General features: G+C 42.6%; 1 protein-coding gene across 1 annotated transcript in view; it reads left to right on the forward strand.

The window, feature by feature from the left end:
- The window catches only part of LOC146670762 (junction plakoglobin a-like), a 125,649-nt gene that overhangs the window by 43,129 nt on the left and 62,137 nt on the right, over positions 1-20,383 (forward strand). The window contains exons 3-4 of the mRNA XM_085402832.1: positions 10,139-10,193; positions 12,454-12,687. Coding sequence (XP_085258958.1) covers positions 10,172-10,193; positions 12,454-12,687 — 256 coding nt within the window. The 5' untranslated portion in view covers positions 10,139-10,171. The remainder of the gene's footprint in view (positions 1-10,138; positions 10,194-12,453; positions 12,688-20,383) is intronic.

The raw sequence follows: 20,383 nt of genomic DNA on the forward strand, positions 1-20,383 counted from the left end.
CAGAGGGAGCTGCTCAGTCCTAGATCCTGCAGTTTCCTGTCCAGCTTCGAGGGAACGATGGTATTGAATACTGAGCTGTAATCTACAAACAGCATCCTCACATACGTGTCTCTCTTCTCCAGGTGTGACAGGGCAGTGTGTAGTGTCAGGGCTATGGCATCATCAGTGGACCTGTTGTGGCGGTATGCAAACTGTAGAGGGTCCAGTGAGTCGGGTAGTGCAGAGCAGATGAAGTCCCTGACCAGCTTCTCGAAGCATTTGCTTACGATGGGGGTCAGGGCTACAGGTCGCCAGTCGTTCAATGAGGAGATGGTGGAGGATTTGGGTACAGGGACGATGGTGGCCATTTTGAAGCAGGCTGGGACTACAGACAGAGAGAGGGAAAGGTTGAAGATGTGCGTGAACACTCCAGCCAGCTGAGCCGCGCATGACCTGAGGACGCGGCCGGGAATCCCGTCCGGACCAGTAGCTTTGCGTCCGTTCACCTTCCTGAAGCACCTCCGCACATCCTCCTCAGACACAGTGTGCGCACTGACGTCATCCGCGGTGCGCACACTGTCCGGTCTCATGGTGTTCGCTGTGTCGAATCTAGCGTAGAATATGTTTAGATCCTCACACAGAGAGGCCGTGGTCTGCGGTGTGCTGGTTTTCCCTCTAAAGTCTGTGATCGTGTTTAGTCCCTGCCACATACTCCGAGGGTTGTCAAACTGTTGCTCCACCCTGTCCCTGTACTCACGTTTGGCTGCTTTGATCGTCTTCCGGAGTTGGTAATGTGCGTGTTTGTAGTCCGATGTGTTCGCGGAGGCAAAGGCGGTGTTCCGTGCCGCCAGTGCCGCGCGAACATCTCCGTTAATCCAGGGTTTTTGATTTGGGAAGGATTTGACTGTTCTGGATGGGACGACATCTCATCGCTGGTAGGACACGATGATAGGTTTCATACTATAGAGAAAGAAGTCCAAACCTGACCTCACAAGTGTTCCCATGGAGATGCAGGCAGATGGAGATGTGTTAAACCAAGATCAGTGGGAACACCACATCCAGCTGCCGCTCAATGAGGCACGGGAGCAGGAAGTTGCCCTGCGAAGGGAGGAAATGGCACAGGCCACAGTCTTCAACCAGGCATTCCTCAGTGTGCTTTGCAGCCTCACACGAGCAATGGATGGCCACTCAAGTTTCACCTCACCCCTAAACTTTCCACATTGGAGATTAAAAAAACAAATTTATACTTTATATAGGTTTGTACCCCTCTGTTCCAGGAGAGTCTTACCAAAAACTTAGCTGTTGCAAATAATAATAATCACTAATTTGTACATATTTTCAAATGTTGCTGCATTTAATAAAGTATTTCAAGCCTATAATGTGTGTGCATCACGGTTTGTTGTATTTAAGCAGTCATTACTAAATGACATTTTTCACCAAACTTTTGTTGCCCAGTAATAAACGCTGTGTCTTTGTCGTGTGATGTCACCACACAAAAATGTGGTGTGTCCATAATTCTGTAAAGTGATTTACACTACAGGAGATTTATCCCACAGCCGGACAACTGTTAGCATTTCAGTGATGTGAAAAATGTAACAGCCCACATGAAAACACAGAATAACCGCAAAAGTAAACAAACTTTATCATTTCTATTTCATTTGGCATCTAACAGCAGTATTCCTGTAAGCACATGACAAGGGGTGAGAATAATATCATTAACTGGAGCACAAGAAGTGAAGCAGAGCGTCTCGTACATGCACGTTTAGCTCCTCCTCTGTACCACCCTGTCCTACAGCTACCACAGGCTCTTGTCCTGCAGTGGCAGGTACATCCCATTGTCATCATCTTCATTCATTGTCTTTGAAAAGCAAGAGGAGATGAACAGATCCAGTAAATGCACTTTTATCTGGTATCGTTTGGTATCGTAATCTGTCTTAATCTATTTCTATTTCAATGTTGTGTTCTGTGTTTTTTTTATTTATTATATGGGGGAAAAGTTCTGTCATCCTTGTGCTGAGAGGTCTGTGGTCATCCACCTGTTTTGTTCTAGTAAACCCAACTTTCAGGAACACCCTTTAGAGCTGTTCAGTTTTAGCACCACTGAGAGTCAACAAGTCTGGTCTCAAGTCACTTTATATTGTAAGGTAAAGACCCTACAGTGTTAATTTATGACAAATGTTCACTCAGATTCATCAATGAAGTAAAACTGACTGTATGCATATACAGGATATTTGGATATTAAAGGATATTGTATCATGGGTGAACAGACCAGAATGAAAGCCACATCTTAAGCATTTGACTGAGGCACAACAATCAAAAGGCAATGATTGCAGCTTAAATGTACTCTGGATAATCTTAAATGTGCAAATATTGTTACAGTTTTGTGTTTTTCAGGTGTCCTGTTTGAAGAAAACACTTTAAAGTCACTTTAATACATGCATATTTAAAGAAAAAAGAAAAATGCTCCACCTCCATGTATTAGCTGTTAAGTAATTTTATGATGAGGATGGATGCTGTCATTGTTTTTCAGTATAGTTTTGAAAATTAAAGGATATTTAACATTAAATGTACCAATGTTGTTGTTTACTAAACACGGATTAATTTAAGTTTAAATTTAAAAACTTTTGAACAAATGGTGTACGAGGTTTTCTGTTTGTCTATGCATTTTCCTTTTTGCACTGTACAACACTTTCAGTAAGACAACAACTGTAAATCGACCCCCCCCCCCCCCCCCCCCCCGTCTAATCCATTATTGTAAAGTTAAATGCTATTAAGAAATGATCAGAAAAAAGAGGGTTTTCAAGAATTACTGTTCTGCTCCATTTTATGCCATTCGTCGGAACAAGAGCTAGAGTGTGATTAAAGTGGTGCGTAGGTTCTTTGATTATTTGTCTTGTCATATTTAGACAGTTGAGTCTAATAATAGATTAAATGCTAACTGTCAGCATTTAATAGATTAAATGCTGACAGTTAGTGTAACTCAGGGGGGTTGATTCATTTAAACTAACATAATCATCCTGTTGTAACCAAGTTTTTGTATAGCACGGTAAATTTTTTTGTTGATCAGTTATTATTCATGGATTTACAGGGTCTTAGAAGAGAGAGACCTAATGTTTAATAATCCACATTTCATTGTGTTACTCTTTGGTGCAGATGTGGATGCTGTATTGTTCTTTCTTTGTGATTTTTTTTATTGGTAATGTTTCAGTTGGGTTTTTTTTGCAGATTTTTGGTGTGTTTTGTGGTGGTTTAGAAGCAGACACAGTCCAAAGGGGATGGGTGTTGGGAACAAAAAACATGCTGTGGAAGAGAGCCAGAGAATAATAATAAGTAATGATTCAATGCAGAGAGGTGTATAAACATATGGTGAGTGAGAAAAGTGACTAAAGAAGTACTACTCAGTGTATCGTGGGAATCCCCAGCAGCCTACACCTATCGCAGCCTAACTAAGAGAGGATTCAGGGTCACCAGCCCTAACTATATGCTTTAGCAAAAGGTTTTAAGCCTAATCTTAAAAGTAGAGAAAGAACATCACAGCACAGAGTTACAAAGAGAGTTACATGTCTTTGGAATGGGTTGATTCTGTGTTCTGACTTCACTGACCTTTATTAAGTAATTCTTGGTACCAGTTTACGAAAACAGAGAACAGCTTTGGTCAGGTCCTGGCAGACGCATCATGATAGACCTATTTATTTCTTCTAGACTGAACCACTGTAATTCATTATTTTTGGGCTGTCCTAAAAACTTCCTGAAAAGCTTTTACCCCATCTGTTCAAGGATTGGCTTGTGCCACCATTTGTCTGCCACCTAAAAATCCAGTTTTAAGATCCAATCCCAGACACTTGACACAGTGGTTATCAGAGGCATCGTAACATTTTATCACTCATCCATGACACTGGAGAGTACTGAAAAAGTCACTTGGATGAGTAATCAATTGTTTTTTTAAATGTTTCTATATGTTTTGTAAAAGAATTACAAAATGAACTTGTAAATTAATTTATTAATGCAGATTTTATTTCACAATTCATTATTGAGCACAAAAGGCTTTATGTTGATGCGTGTGACTCTTCTGGTCCTCCATAACCAGCAGCCTAGGCCTATTGCTGCACAACTAAGGTCAGCTGATGCAGCCCGAACTATATGCTTTGTCAAAAGTTTTAGGCATGATCTTAAAAGTAGAAAGGGTGTCTGTCTCCTGAAACCTGATTCCACAGAAGAAGGATCTGAAAGCTGAAGGCCCGGCCTCTCATTCTAGTTTCAATCAACTACAATCAACTGAAGGCTTTTCGCAGAGTTTTAGGACAGCCAAAAAATAGTGAATTACAGTACTACAGCCTAGCCCTCCGGTTTTGTGCACCCCCACCCCCCTTACTTTAGTGTTCCCAATCAAAATTGACTGGTCCTTGTTAGCTGCTATTAAATTAGCACAAAAAACACTTTTCACCACCAAATTCTTTATTCAACATTCTTTAGCTGTGAACAATGTCTCAAAGTAGTGTTTAACTTGAATACATAGAATTAGACATAACATAACTGCAGTAAAAATACAAATAGGCACTGAAAATGTATTACAAAATGAACATGTAATGTAAAAAACAAATTAAAGACCAAACTCAACATGAAGCTGTGAGTACAGGACACATTCTGCTTGGCCTCCATTGCCTGTCTCCGAAGTCCCACAGGGTTAACCAAACCCGATAGGATTCCTTCTTCAGCCTGATTGCTCTGTTCACCTCAAGTGTCCAACGTCTGGTTCAGGGGTTACCATCAAGACAGGCAGCTCATTGCAGCAGCTCATTGCAGCAGTTTCCACAATGGAAGTGCTGAATATGCTCCATTCGGACTTAATGTCCCCAGTCTCCCTCAGAATGCTGTCAAAGTTCTGGCAAAGGTTGGAGGCCTCTGTTAGGCATTCCCAGAGTGTCCTCACAATACATTTAGTTGTGCCAGGTTTATCCAGCATTCTCCCTCACCACCTGATCCAACTCACCACCAGGTGGTGATCAGTTGATAGCTCATCCCTCTCTTCACCTGAGTGTCCAGAACAAATTGCTGCAGATCCGATGATACGATTACAAAATCAATAATCAACCTGCAGCCTAGAGTGTCCTGGTGCACTTGTAAATAACCTTATGTTCAAACATGTTGTCTGTTATGGACCAACAGTGGTTTTCACAGTAACAGAACACCCCACAGATCAGGCAAGCCATTCTTCCTAATCTCACCCCTCCAAGTATCACTGTCATTACCCGCATGAGCATTGAAGTCTCCCAGAAGGATGACAGAGTCTCCAGGGGGAACACCCTCGAGCACCCCACCTAGGGACTCGAAGAGGGCTGTGCACTATGAAAGTTCATTAAACACATAATTGTAGATGACAGTCATGGTCAGGCACAGGGAACAAATCCTCTTGTCCACTGGGAAAAACTTTAAAATACAGGAAGTGACCAAGGAGAAACTAAGATACCTACCCCAGCCCACCACCTCACACCGAGGGCCACACCAGACTGGGCCAGAGACCAGCCCCTTTACAGGAGACTGGTTCCAGAGCTCAGGCCATGCGTTGAGGTGAGCCCAGCTATATCTAATCAATACTGCTCAACCTCACGCACTATGCTAAGGCTTCTTCCCCATCACAGAGGTGACATTCTGTGTCTCAATTGCAAGCCATGATAGCTAGGCATTGGTCCACAAGGGTCTCTGGCCCTGGCCGCCGCCTGGCACACACTGCAGCCGACCCTATGGGGACTCCTGTGGGTGGTAAGGCCTACAGGAGGGTGGGTCCATGTCTCTTCTTCGTGATGATCTGGCCAGTCCCCATGGACGAAGGCCTAGCCACCAGGTGCTCTCCCTCTGGTATCTTCCCCAGGACTTGAGACACATTTTGTAGACCATCAGCTGGGACTGAACTAGCTAATATTAATTTGCACTAAGTGGCAGGATTGCTTTCTAAATGCTGATAGATTTCAACTTGTGTCTTGACTCTCTGTGCCTCTTGGACCTCTCTACTTCATTTGTTCAATACGTTTTACCTGTGTCATATCTCATGATTACAAATAACTTAATCTTTTGACATCTATGGTACGATTTCTTTGTATGTGTGTATAGGATTGGTTGTTACTGACATCTGGTGAGACTTTCATGTCAATAGCACCTTTACAAATATTACTTAGAAAATAAGTAATATGATCAATATTTATTTTCACCTGTTGCATACAAAGAAGGATTAGTTATGGTTTAAACAATGTTTAACACATTATGAATTTTTTAATAATTTAGATATTTTTTGTGTATTTTAGGACATATTGTACATGCATTTATGTACAAGAAGGTTCAATTTGATGGGACCCCCAAAATTTTAAATGAATGTTAAATGTTTTAGGGGTCTCATTTTAATCCAAACTGCCATGTGGTGCTGAAAAAGGTGTCTAGTGTCCAGTCTCATTTGAAGAGTACAGTAAAATGGAGAGGGAGTGTGTGATGATTTTTTTTTTCATTCCATCTTTTCTCAAAAAGCTTTTCAGCACATCAAAAAACCCACATTTGTTTTAACAGGAAACATTTCTCCTCACACATTCACATGCATTAATATCTTGACCAAAGATATTTAGCCTGCAGACCGGAGCAGAGGGGGATCAAACCACCATCCAGTGGATGATGAGAGTCAAACCTTAAATACTGATCTGTATGCGTAGGTTTACGGTACACATCAGCTTTTAGATGTCCCCCATTACTGATGGAAATCTCATAGTCTAAGAAGGCTAACCTGCCACTTTTCATATCCTCCCTTGTGAATTTGATGTGTTGGTCCACCGAGTTAATGTGACCCGTGAATTGTGGTAGGTCCTGAGATTAAATTTTCACCCAGGTGTCATACACATATCTGAACCAATGACTAGGTGGTATTCCAGGATAGGATAACAAAGCCCTCTTTTCCACTTCCTCCATGTACAAATTGGCCACAATGGGTGAAACTGGGGAACCCACTCCCATGTTTCTCCCTGTAGGACTGACCCTTGTATGTGAAATAGGTGGAATTAAGACACAGTTCAAACACACTTGGTCGGTGCTGATAGTGGTCTTGTTGCTGAGGTTGGGGTCATCCTGTAATCTCTTACAAACTACCTCCAACACTTCAGTGACTGGAACATGAGTGAAGACAGATGTAACATCGTACAAGACCATGGTTTCATCTGCCTCCATAATGACATCGCTCACCTTCTCAACACAATCCAAGGTGTTCTGGATGCGGTGAGTTGATCATACAGACAATTGGTCTTAAAGGTGCACTCTGTTTATGTTCTTTGGTAAACCATACAGACTTGGTATAGATTCCGCTGGGTATAGCCTGTGGTATGAGGTACGGTCAATAGCCTTGTCTTGTTCTAACTGCTTCAGACAGTCTATCACCGTCTTCCTGTAACCACTTCCTGGGTCTCGTTTCAGGGGCTCATAAGTATTTTTGTCACTGAGCAGTGACAAAATTTTTTCATCATAGCCTTTTTGGTTTAGCGACACAGAGCACCTACCCTTGCCTGCTGGAAGGATAATGATGTTGTTGTCATGACTAACTGATGGGATTGCCTTCCTCTTCTCCATGCTGATGTTGGACGCTGGGGGCTTTGCATTGCTGAGACAGGCTGAAACTTTCATCCATAGTTGCTCTGCTTCCACGTCTGCAATGTTGTTGTATCGAATTGCAGTTTCGGTGGCTGTGATCAGTTCCACTAGAGGGATTTGCCTCAGTGTCACAGCAAAATTCTATCCTTTTGCAAGGATGTTTTTCTCTGTTTTGGTAAGCTGTTTGTGAGACAAACTCTTCACCCACTTGTCCACATCCTCGGTGTGGCATCCTTCTCTCTTCTGGCCACTGAGGACACTCTCCGTATTTTGAGCTAACATTGTGAAACATTAATAACATTTTTATTTCACACTTTTTTCTTTTACTACATACTGTTCATTCATAGTTTTGATGCCTTCAGTGAGAATTTATGAAAATAAAGAAAAAACATTAAATGTGAAGGTGTGTCCAAACTTTTGATTGGTCATGTGTGTGTGTGTGTGTGTGTGTGTGTGTGTGTGTGTGTGTGTGTGTGTGTGTGTGTGTGTTACTGCTGGAGTCTCTGAGACCGTATCGTTGGGAGGTTGACTCTCGACTAGGGCATCTGTATCCAGTAAAGGTCCTAAGGCTAGTCCCCCCCCCCCCCCCCCCCCCCCCAATGCCAACCAAGCCTACCTCAGACAGGAGGTCATATAAGCTCGGATGTTGCTCGGCTTAAGAAGGTCCGCATCTGGTGTTGAGGACACACTGATGAGAAGTCAGTTACCGGAACAAGCAGGCATAAGTGGGCAAGAGATGAAAACAAGGCGCTAATGGATTGGTACAGTGCAAATATCCCAGCAGAAGGGGTTACATGAAAGGAAAGTTGTGGACCTATGGAATGTTTGATACCCAACACCCAGACTGATGGTGAAGCAACTAGTAGCGGCTGACTTGAAAGATAGGATCATGGTGAAGATGGAAACCTGGACCCTCTGTGGCCAATTACCAAGACTGCATCAAGTACCATCTGAAGGTCTACTAAAAATGTAAATGCAGCATTATGCATAATCCCTACAATTGACTACAAGACAGCCTATGACTCAATGCCCCACACATGGATCCTGGAATGCCTAGAACCATACAAGGAACTCATTAGGAACTCAATGGGGAATTAGTGAACAACAATAGAGGCCAACTTCAAGCCAATTGCACAAGTCACTTTTAAGTGCGGGATCTACTAAGGAGTTACCCTGTCCCCACTGCTGGTCTGCATAGGCCTGAAACCCCCCACAGTGAGATCACTGACATGACTGACTATGGATACAGATTACGGAATGACACAATTATCAGCCACCTCCTCTACTTGGATGACATCAAGCTGTAGTAGTAGAAATGTAGTTGGGTGGTAACAAAGAGAGGGAAGACTGTCAGAACTGAGGGGATCGCGCTAGCAGAATGCAACATTGCAGACACTGAGGATGGCTGCAATTGCCTACAAATACATTGGTACATACATAATACAAGTACATTGGTTCCCATTTGCTTAGAATCCACTTGAACACAATCATGTATGCTGCTGGGATAATAAACTGGGATAAGGAGGAGATTGAAGCCATTGGCATCAAGCCAAGGAAGGTCATCACCATGCATAGAGGGATCAACCCCAAATCGAGGACCCTGAAACTGTACACTAAGCGAAAGGTACGAGGCCAAGGACTAGTGAGTGTCAGAACCACTGTCCAGGATGGGACAACAAACATCCATGGGTACATCAGAAATATGGCCACAGTCGACCGAAAGTGCTTAGTGATTATCTAATGAAGTAGAGACTGAAGAAGGTGGAGCAAGAGGAGGAACCATCATGCAAGGACAGGCCCCTACATGATATGTACCACCGGCAGATAGAGGACGTGGCTGATACCCAGAAATCCTACCAGTGGCTGTACGCAGCTGAACCGAAAGACAGCACAGAGGCACTAATCATGGTAGCACAGGAGCAAGCTCTGAGCACAAGATCCATCGAGGTTGGGGTCTATCACACCAGGAAAGACCCCAGGTGCAGTCTGTGTGAAGATGCCTCTGAGACTGGATATGCCCCTTATAAATCTGGGCCATCATCATCTTCAGAGTTATGCTGTAACCCATATGATCATTGTTACTGTACATGCACAACAAAATTGTAGGTTCCTCACACCAACTCTGCCAGAATAAACTATAAATAGGACACAACAGGAATGAATGGCAAAGAGGAGAAATACATAGAATCACGCGGAATATATACAAAACAAGAGAAATATATGCAACAACAATAGAAAGGCACACAATAGAGAAGAAGTTGTAAAGTGCTTGGACTCAGACTGTGGCTCGATAAGTTGGTTGGGTGTGAATGGGTGGGATGTGGGGAGGTTGGTGGATGTTTGTTTACTGTCCGAATGGCCCAGGGGAATAAGCTGTTTGTGAGAATGAAGTGTAGGACCTGATTGATGTGAGGCGCTGACCAGAGGGCTGGTAGTGGGTGGGGTACAAGGGGTCACTTGCGATTTCCCAGGCTAGTCGGACTAGAGGATTAATCTTGAATCTTTTTTCAGACCTAATGATTCCTGTATTCTCCTGCAGGTGAGAGGTCAGTGAAAGCAGCAGTACCAGTGGATGGAGATGATGTCCATGCAAAGTAAGTATTCTGTCACCATAGCACCCAGCTCTGGCCTAAGTTCATTGCGGTAGTAATAGCTGTGGGAGGAAAACAGGTGGTTCTTGGAAGAAGTATCTGCATCATTAGAAGAAAAAAGTAAAAGCAGTAGCAACATGAGTTGAAATAGGAGTAGTATCTGATACAAGCAACAGTAGCAGTGATTAGTAGTAGTAGTCTTGTAATAGTACAAGCAGTATATTGCTGCTTTTGTCATTCATTTATCTATAAAGGAATGCCACTTCTTTAGTAAAAAACGTGGAATTATTAGGACTACCAGCAGCAAAAATCACAGTTACAGTACTTACAAAACAAGCATTAATGGTAGCTGTAGTGGTAGCAATACCAGAATCATTTTAGTAGTTTAGTGCAAATAGCAGTATTTTCAACAGCAGAGGAAGTAGCAGCACTGGCATTAGTTGCTGAATAAGTAGCAGTAGTAGAAGGAACACTAGTGGTAGTACTGAGTGGTAGCATTTAGTATGAAGTTCAGTGTTTAATCCTAGCAGGAAACGTAGAAGTTATAATGAGATGTGGTAATTGCATTAGAAGTAGTATATACTCTAGCAATAACACCAGTACCATCTTTAACCCTCTCAAGGCAGGCGTTGCCGATTTGCAACAGTTAAAAACTAACAACCTGATTACCCCACATACATATTTTATGAGTTTTTTTTACTCAGAAGTACCACTGCAGGACTTGGTTGTGCATTAGCAACAAAAAGTTTAATTTGAGCTTGAGAGGGTTAAAGGTAATGCTACCAATAAAAGGTTGTACTTGTCACAGAAAGATTTGAAGAATTGGTAGTAGTTTAGTAATAGTACTATTCCAAAAATGGTAGAATTAGCAGCACTACATGCAGTTAGACCATTCAGTGAGCTGTGTGAGGCTACTCACTGAAGAGTCTTAGTGCAGCTTGACCTCACCCAGGCTCTATGGCCAGCAGCCCACAAGCTCAAGCTGTGCCCAATAGAAATGGAAGAATGCAGCGACTGGGTTATTCTGTCAGAAACAAGACTTTTTTTTCTGAAGCAATGTTTGAAAAACATACTAACTAGTTATACAGAGGAAAGTTTTGCTAGACGATTGTTTAAGCCATTTAACCTTCCTGCCTTCTTGGGACCTTTTTGTGCCACTGCTATGTGTTAAATGGCTGCCATTTCCACTGTGTTCAGTGGAATATAACCAAACTTGCCACAGGATAGTTTTTACCTGTCAATGTTAATATTCCAGTGTGAATTCCTTAAATCAGCCTAAAATGGCTGAGCAGCAGAAATCCCCACACCCATCACCCTGGGGACCATTTTCTGCCCATTGACTTCCATTATAAACGCTATTTTTCAACCCCAAATTATCATCATATGATTTTATTTTTTCTTCTTTTCTTGGATGTCAATGAAGACTCAGGGCCTTGAAGTTTTAATTTTTAAATTGCAAAAAAAATGCAAAAAAAATAATGGCAGGTCAAAATGTATGTTGGTGCCAATCTTTGGTCCATCTAAAGGCCTACTTATAATGACAATCACATATTACTTCAACTGGTTTTTTGTGGAAATATTTAGTTTCGTTTTTTGGTTTTTGGGGCTTATAACACAGGGCGCTCATGTAATAACACTGGGATTTGAAGGGTTAAAACAACGAAAATATAATTAAAACTTTACATGAATATTTCAGGGAGAAGTAGTTTTACAAGGTTGGCTAATTTAAAGTGGAATAAAATATGGATATATGGTCTTTTTATGGCGTGGCTGAGAATGGTCCCTAGGGTGATGGGTGTGAGTTTTTTAAAGGATGGCAGGAGGGTTAACTACCGATTCGTCTGGTTGTATACTTTGCATTCTTAAAACTGTTTACTTTTTCAACTTTTCAGAAAGTCCTAAAAGCAAACTTCCTTGTTGAGTAAAAATGCGGATTGTGGTACAAAAAGTTGCATGTGCTGGTAATGGCATGAGAAAAATGTTGGAGTAAAGTAGGTAACATTAGCTATACCAGCTTCTAAAAACCCTTGAAAGTCAGACCTGTGTGCATCATAAACAATGACAACAAAAACAAAAAACTCTATAAAACATTTTTTGTTTTATTGTGTTAAGTCTGTGAGAAATTACTATAAGGAAAGGCTTGCACTGAGGTTAACCGCTAGGTCCAGACTTTCATTAGCTGCAGGTGTGCAACCAATGTACCACTTTACAATAGTTGCAGTAGATATTACTGGTTGCAGTAGATGTGTGTTGTTTTCTGCAGTGAGTGAGGCAGACAGCGTGGTGAAGGTGGCAGAGTGGCAGCAGACTTACTATGCCACAGACTCTGGCATCCAATCGGGAGCTACCACAGTGCAGGACGACGAGAGCAGCACTGAGTATAGTGGCAACAAGAAGTACACAAACAGTACTACAACCGGCACTGGCTCTGTACCTGTTAAGGCCACAGTGGGGGGAGGTGGAGACTCAGCATTCAGTGGAGTAGATAGCCCAACAGGTAACACTTTCTGATCAAAATCATTTGATTTTCTTTTTTGTTTGTGCTTTCTGTTTGCTTCCTTTAATAACAGCAGCTTTCGGTCTTTATTGATCTGCATTTTGTGGCTCTTTTTTGTGTCTGGTAACATCATATAATATATTGGTTCATCTTCTTTTTCATAAATGGAATTGAATGCAGGATTTGATTCACATGATTCAGTATCAAATACCACTGGACAGATCACAAGTAAACAAACAAACAAAAAAACAATTACTGCAGCTTTAATGCTAATGAAAATGGTGAAATAGCAGCACACTGACATGCACAGGTTATTGTAAGCAGCTGCAGATAACAGCTTGTTTTCCATTTCCTGTGATTCATCTGTCTTCAATATGAAATAAATCTTCATGGTGCAAGATAATGCATCATGGTAAGTATTAAGAAACTTTGTGTTTTATCTTCATTTCGCTCTGTTTTGCTCTGCTTCAGTCATCTGACAGTCAGGGGAAGAAATAAAAGTCTGCTACATTTTTTAAAAATTCACGCATCATCACACCTGTGCTGTTTGTAGACAGCTGGCCATTTCAAGCTCAGTTTGACATTGTGGTGCTTTGAAAATTCTATTCACATATGACATGTGAAGTAAAATGTCAAATGTAGACACAAGCTAGCTAAATAGAAAACTTAGCTGCAGGTTGTAAATGTACTTTTATTTCTCCACTGCATGCATGAAAGTTTAAAGTACATATCTAATAATTTAATTCGTTTTAGGCTACTTTGCAGCCCCAGCAAATTCCATGAAAATCAGAAATAAATACTTGCAGTTACTTTGGATTGTGGTTGTCCTCTGTCGCTTCATTCAGGAGCACTGCCTGTTTCCTTTGACCACTTTTCACATAATCTAGAAAATGTTTAAAATAACACTACAGGTAATTGAACTTATACACTAGTTCATCTCTGCTTTCTTTCAGCATGCCACCCAAATCTTTGTTGTTAAAGTCATTTGGTGTGCTTTCATTTGGGTTTTAAAATCACACTAATTCAATTGAGTGTTTTTCCCCCTTTCCTTTTCTTGAACACTGAACATGGCATGTTCATGGCACATGTAAACCAGCCCATCCTGCCCTCTGCATGTTTCAAACACACCTCCACCAACATACAGTCATTTGGGATTCAGGAGACTCACTAACTACATCTCATGATTCAAAAGCTCACATCCTCCTGTTTCTGTAATTCAAGGATGAAATTATTGTTTTACAATAATGTATATGTCTTTGTTTCATCCCAGCTGAATTCTTGCAGATACCTGTTAACAGATGTAAATCATTCATTTGAATTTACACAAAACTTGATATCCTTGGACAACAACCGGCTCACTAGATCAGACGGGTGTCTTTACTGCTTTATGGCACCTAACCTTTGGAATGGTCTGCCTAATCAAAAGAGATTAACTTTTTGACAAACTTCTATTACTTAAGTCTACGTAAATGTATATCATGCACAAGTATTCTTTCCTTGGGCCAACTTGCTGACTGACCTCACTAGCATGTTCTCTGTGCTTCTGTGTGTGAAGCTGACAAAGTATTTGTGTTAAAAGTGGAACACAGTTATAACACAGGATTTTCAATTCTACATTGCTTTTTCAAAAATGTTAGCATTTATAAAGGAGAACACTAGAAGTTCAAAATATCTCTTTAAGGGAAAGGTAATGATGATATTTTGTTGGGGGGGGGGGGGGGGGGGGGGGTTTGTTTGTTTGTTTTTCTTCGCCTGTCCCGTTTGGTTCTTTTGCCATCAGAATTATTGCCAAAAGGCGAAGAAAGATGCCCAACAGATTTACTTTACCAAACGGACCATCCCAGCCTTGCCGTATTGGTCCAATTGATTCACCTTTTCTTTTATTGTCTATTTTATTTTATTTTCACCAGCTAAACATGGGACAGACTTGACTGCAGAAAAGAAAAGGTAGAAAGAACGAGGGGAAGAAAAAACAATGATAAAGGGCAAAAAACAAAAACCAACAAAACAAACAGACAAAAAATACATCTATCAATCACCTGGATCACCTGTTGAGAAAGAAAAAAGAGAAAACAAGCAAAAAAAGAGAGCAATACAATAAACAACATCATTGCGATGATCTATGTGAATATAACAGTCAATACTAAATATTAAACATTATTGTGCAGCACGTAAGATCGACAGAACACAGTGTGCTTTGAGGTAGGAGCCAAAAAGGGTGTAGTTTGTGGGTGTGATCACCCGTGTGTACACCTGTGAGCATGGACGCGCTTGTTTTTAAAAGGTTCCTTCATGTAATGATCTGCTAGGGAGTGTGGGGGGGCCACAGCCCCGTCCTCCAGGGCATGAAGCAGGTATGGAGGAGATCAAGACTCCAGACATCCAGAGGCCCCCAGAACACAAGAGACCAAGGAAGACCAACAGAGGGGCAGCCGCGCCACTGTCCCAGAAAGAGCTGAGGAGAGTCCCAGATGAGGGCTCACCCAGCAGCCAGGGAGCAGAAGCCGGGGGGGGGAGGGTTGCAGTGACGCGCCCGTGAGCTCCGCCAGCAGCCAACTGTGCCAGAGTGACCGAGCCCCAGGCCGAGAGGCCGAGGGCACCCCAGCCTCGAATTGGCCCAAGTGAACCCCAGGCTCCAGGCCCCGACAAGCAGCCACCAGGAGTGAGCCGGTGGGTACCTGGACGCCCATCCCCAGACACAAAGAACCACCAATGCAGGGTGGGTGTCTGCCACCGGCAGGGGGAGTGGTGGGGGTGGATAGGCCTCCATACCTTGGAGGGCCTGAGATGTCCCTAAAGAGGTGGCGTCTGATACTCGACCTGACATATAGACACAGACATACAGGCACACACAGATACAAACATCCATTCCCACCCTCATGCTCTCATATGCACTTACTCCACACTCACCCAACGTGGAGACAGACATAGAGAGACACTGTACACACGATCACACTCCCCAAGCGTACTCTACGAAACGGGTCTAGGTACCCTTGCCCCTGGAGGGGGGAACTGCACCCAGACCCAGGTGGTGTTACCCTTTTCCCTGCAGTGGGGAGAGGCAGACCGCCCCGACTCCACAGCAGCAGGGAGGCCCCACATTCCAGACCGCAGTCGGACAGCCAACTCCTCCTCCCAGCCCCCCACCCCAACAGGCAACAGAGAATGGGGGTGTGTGAAGACTCCAAACCTCCCTCCACCCGCTCATTGTAGTGTTGATGCATGTGTGTTCTAAGGTGCATTTAAAACCCAGGAGGGCATGGAGCTACCTGCCAGAGAGCAGCAGGTAAGCACATAGCCCCTCCTGATAGCCCTCAATGTAATGGGGAGGGAAGGAAGGCAGGGGCAAGTGGCCCCTCCCTGGGGCCAGCTCCCCCGCTGACCCCAGTAGGCACCCCCATATCCTGCAACCCACCAGGGAAAGGGGGCCCAGGCCCATCCAGACCGGGGCCCAGTTCAGCAGCCCCACCGGGCCCCACAGATTCCGGGACAGCCCACCAGAACCCACCACAGAGAAAACTGCACCCACCCCGTCATCCACTCATCTCCCAGACAACACAAGACAATAGACACCCAGGCTGAGTTCTTTCTCCACCTCTCTTATATCTCCCCCACCTGCAGAGTGAGTTCCTGGAGAGAGGAGACCTCCTGCAAGATGTAACAGCCTCCCCCACCAGTTGAAGAGCCCCCCAGGTGGCTCGATGCACTGGCGGCACCCTGCGCCAGGGCTGGGCCTCCATACACCCACCTGCCCACGACCCCGGCGACACACCAACCAAGACCCAAGCCCCCAAGGCTCAGCCAGGGCCCCAGCCCAGAGACGGTGCACCCCCAGAACCCCCCCCCCCCCCCCCCCCCCCCCCCCGATCCACCCAGGGGCAGCAAGGCTACCAGGTCAGTAACCCACGTCCATCAGCACAGACCCTCCCCTAGCCCCGCTGCACGCAGCCACGAGGAAACCGTCACCTAAGAGCCAACAGAGCCCTTAACAGGCCATGACCGCTACCCCGGGTTGAGTCCTCCAAGGAAGATGCCTCCGGGGAATCCCCCAACGCCCCAAGCCTGTCCCTACCCCCACACCAATCACAACAGCAAAGGTGGGACCAAACTATGACCCCCCACCCCCACTAGGTGATGGATGATCTGATGTGGTGGCAGAGGCTGTATCAAGACTAATGTCATCTAATAGATAATTTCTATATTGGTTAGAATTAAGATTGTTTTTATTTTTCCAGTTCATGAGGACTGTTTTCTTGGCTATGCATAGGGCAGTGAAAACCATGTGGGCGATATTCTTTTCTGTAGTGACATTATCTAAGCTGCCCAACAAACACACTAAGGGGGAAGTTGGAATGTTACATTTCAGACACTTTGATAAGTCTTCACATATCTTGACATATCTGTCAGTGCGCCCCAGGGCAGCTGTGGCTACAATGTAGCTGCCATCACCAGTGTGTGAATGTGTGTGTGAATGGGTGAATGACTGAATGTAGTGTGAAGCACTTTGGGGTCCTTAGGGACTAGAAAAGCGATATACAAATGCAGGCCATTTACCATTTACCATATCTCGCGCCAAAACTCCTGAACTGGTGGACAGAACCAAAGAGCGTGGATATAATTGTCCGGTGAATTGGTTTGGCAGTGTGAGCAGTTGTTGGTAGACCTAAAGCCCATCTTGAACATCCGATGACCTGTATAGTGCGCTCTATGTAATATTTTGTATTGAATTAATTGAAGACTGGGATTTCTAATTAGATGAAAGGTTTTTAAGCAAATCTGAGACCAGAAGTTTAGGTCTAAGTTAACTGATAAATCCGCTTCCCATTTTGCAATAGGAAGTGATGTTGATTCATCTGTTTTAGAAAGCATTCTGTATATTTTGGATAGTAATTTGGGGGTTTTAAGAGTAAGAAATTGACCCACACTTGGTGGTGTTTGTAGTTCAACTTGACCCGGTTTAAATTTCTTTTTTACTATGGATTTAATTTGTTGATATTCTAAAAATCTTTTCTTGTTGATCCCATATTGTGTAACTAGTCCGTCAAATGAAATAAATTCTGTTCCTTCTAGTATATGTTCTAAATATTTGATTCCTTTATCACTCCAATCTGAAAAGTTTATCATATTATTGTTTTGTAATATGTCAGGGTTGTTCCAGATAGGTGTACGTTTGCATGGGATTAATGAAGACGCCGTCAATTTTAGAAACTCCCACCATGCTGTCAGAGAAGAGCTGATGTTGATGCTTTTAAAGCATTCATGTCGTTGGGTGTTTGAGCTGATAAATGGTAGGTCTGAGATCTCTAGATTATTGCAGAGTGCTTGTTCTACATCTAGCCAAGGTTCATCTAAGAGGGTGTGTTTTAGCCATCCTGAGATAAACTGAAGCCTGTTGGCTAAGAAGTAGTGCTGAAAGTTAGGCAGTTCTAGTCCTCCTTTATCCTTGGTCTTTTGTAGTGTTTTTAAGCTTATACGTGGGGGTTTATTTTTCCAAAGGAATTTGGACATACATGAATCTAGAGATCTGAACCAATCTTGTGGCGGTTTAGTTGGGATCATTGAGAATAAATAATTTATTTTTGGTAAGACCATCATTTTTATAGCGGCAACCCTTCCCATGAGTGATATGGGTAGACATTTCCATCTAGCCAGATCATCTTCTACACCTTCTTTAAAAGTGGGATATGGTTTAATTTAGTTAGATCTGCAAGCTTGGGAGAAACATTAATACCTAAATATTTTATATTTCCCGATTGCAGTGGTGTAGAAGAGGAATTATGGAGGGAACAATTAATCGGTAGGACTGTAGATTTTGACCAGTTAATTGAGTAATCTGATATTCTTGCAAAAGAGTTTATCAATGCAATCACCCCAGAGATATTGGTTTGTGAATTTTGGAGAAAGAGTAACACATCATCCGCATAAAGGCTGATTTTATGTTCCACGTTCTTGCATTTTATGCCCTTAATTACTGAATTCTGTCTAATTGCTGCTGCTAGTGGTTCAATAAAAATTGCAAACAGTGAAGGGGAGAGTGGGCGTCCCTGCCTGGTGCCCCTCAGGAGGCAGAAGCTGGAGGATGTTTGGTCATTTGTTCTAACACAAGCTGTTGGGGAATTATATAATATTTTTAACCAGTTTATGAAAGAGGATCCAAAACCAAATTTGTGTAAAGTTGCAAATAGAAATTTCCAGTTAACTCTGTCAAATGCTTTTTCTGCGTCTAAAGAGAATATTGTAGTTTCTAGGTTTTTACTGTATGAGTAGTCCATCAAATTAAGTAATCTACGTGTATTTGTTGATGAGTGCCTACCTTTTATGAAACCAGTTTGGTCAGGATGAATTAAGAGGGGGGTTATTTTCTCCAGTCTCTTTGAGAGAGCTTTGCAGATTATTTTAAGGTCTACATTTATAAGGGATATTGGACGATAGCTTGAGGGATATACAGGGTCTTTGCCTGGTTTTAGCAGGAGATTAATGTTTGCGGAACTCATATTTGATGGAAGTCTGCCATTTTCTTTAATTTCCAACAACGTTCTGTAGAAAACTGGTGCTAGAATCGACCAGAATTCTTTGTAGAATTCTGCAGGAAAGCCGTCTGGACCTGGAGCCTTATTATTGGGCATACTTATCAGGGCTTCCTGGAGTTCACCTGATGTCAGTGCCATTGCTTGAGTGTCCAATAATTTTGGAAGAGTTATGTTGTCCAAAAACTGATCAATTTCTTTTTTAGATGGGTTTATTTGTGGTGAACACAACGTTTTATAGAAATCCCTGAAAATGTTGTTTATTTGTTTTGGGTCATATATTGTGTTCCCAGATGAATCTTGAACAGCACATATAGTTGTTTTTTCTTTATTTATTTTTAGCTGGTTTGCTAGAAATTGACTGGATTTATTACCATGTTCATAATTTTGTAGGCGTAGTCTTTGTACTAAGAATTTTGTTTTTTTTATCAATTATCTCATTTAATTCTAGTTTCATTATATAATTTTTCAAGGGATCTTATATGTGTTTTCACTCTTGTATGCTTTTCATACAAGTTTCATACAAGACAGATAAAAACTTTATAAGATTTATATATATCTTTTCCATATGGGTTGTCTTGTATGGTGTATTGATAGTCATGTGCTTTTTGTATGCGCTGAGGTGTTTTTTTCTGTTCTCAAACTGATCTCCCTGTCGGAGCTCAGTCTGGGGGGAGTTCTTTTTTCTCCTCTTCTTTCCTCATGTTGTGTATTTTCCATTGTTATACCTCTTACCTGTCTTCCCCATGTGATGTTTGTGTAATGTATCTATGGTCGGAAGGGTAAGATGGCGCTGGCACGGCTGACAGCCTTAACCCAATTTCCCTCGGGATGAATAAAGTATGATCAATCAATCAATCAATCAATCAATCAATCAATCAATCAATCAATCAATCAATCAATCAATTAAATCTCCAGTTTTTACTTGGTGTAGTATTATTCTTGTGTATTAGTTTTAAAGATACAGGAGCATGATCGCTGACTAGTGATGGGTTGGTCCTCACATACAAGGTCTTAAATAATCAGGCCCCATCTTATCTTAATGACCTTGTAGTACCATATCACCCTATTAGAGCACTTCGCTCTCGCTCTGCAGGCCTACTTGTTGTTCCTAGAGTATTTAAAAGTAGAATGGGAGGCAGAGCCTTCAGTTTTCAGGCCCCTCTTCT

The sequence above is a fragment of the Rhamphochromis longiceps genome, linkage group LG4 (assembly GCF_057381845.1).
Source record: "Rhamphochromis longiceps isolate RC_006_pf linkage group LG4, R_longiceps_female_GT1.1, whole genome shotgun sequence".
NCBI lineage: Eukaryota > Metazoa > Chordata > Actinopteri > Cichliformes > Cichlidae > Rhamphochromis > Rhamphochromis longiceps.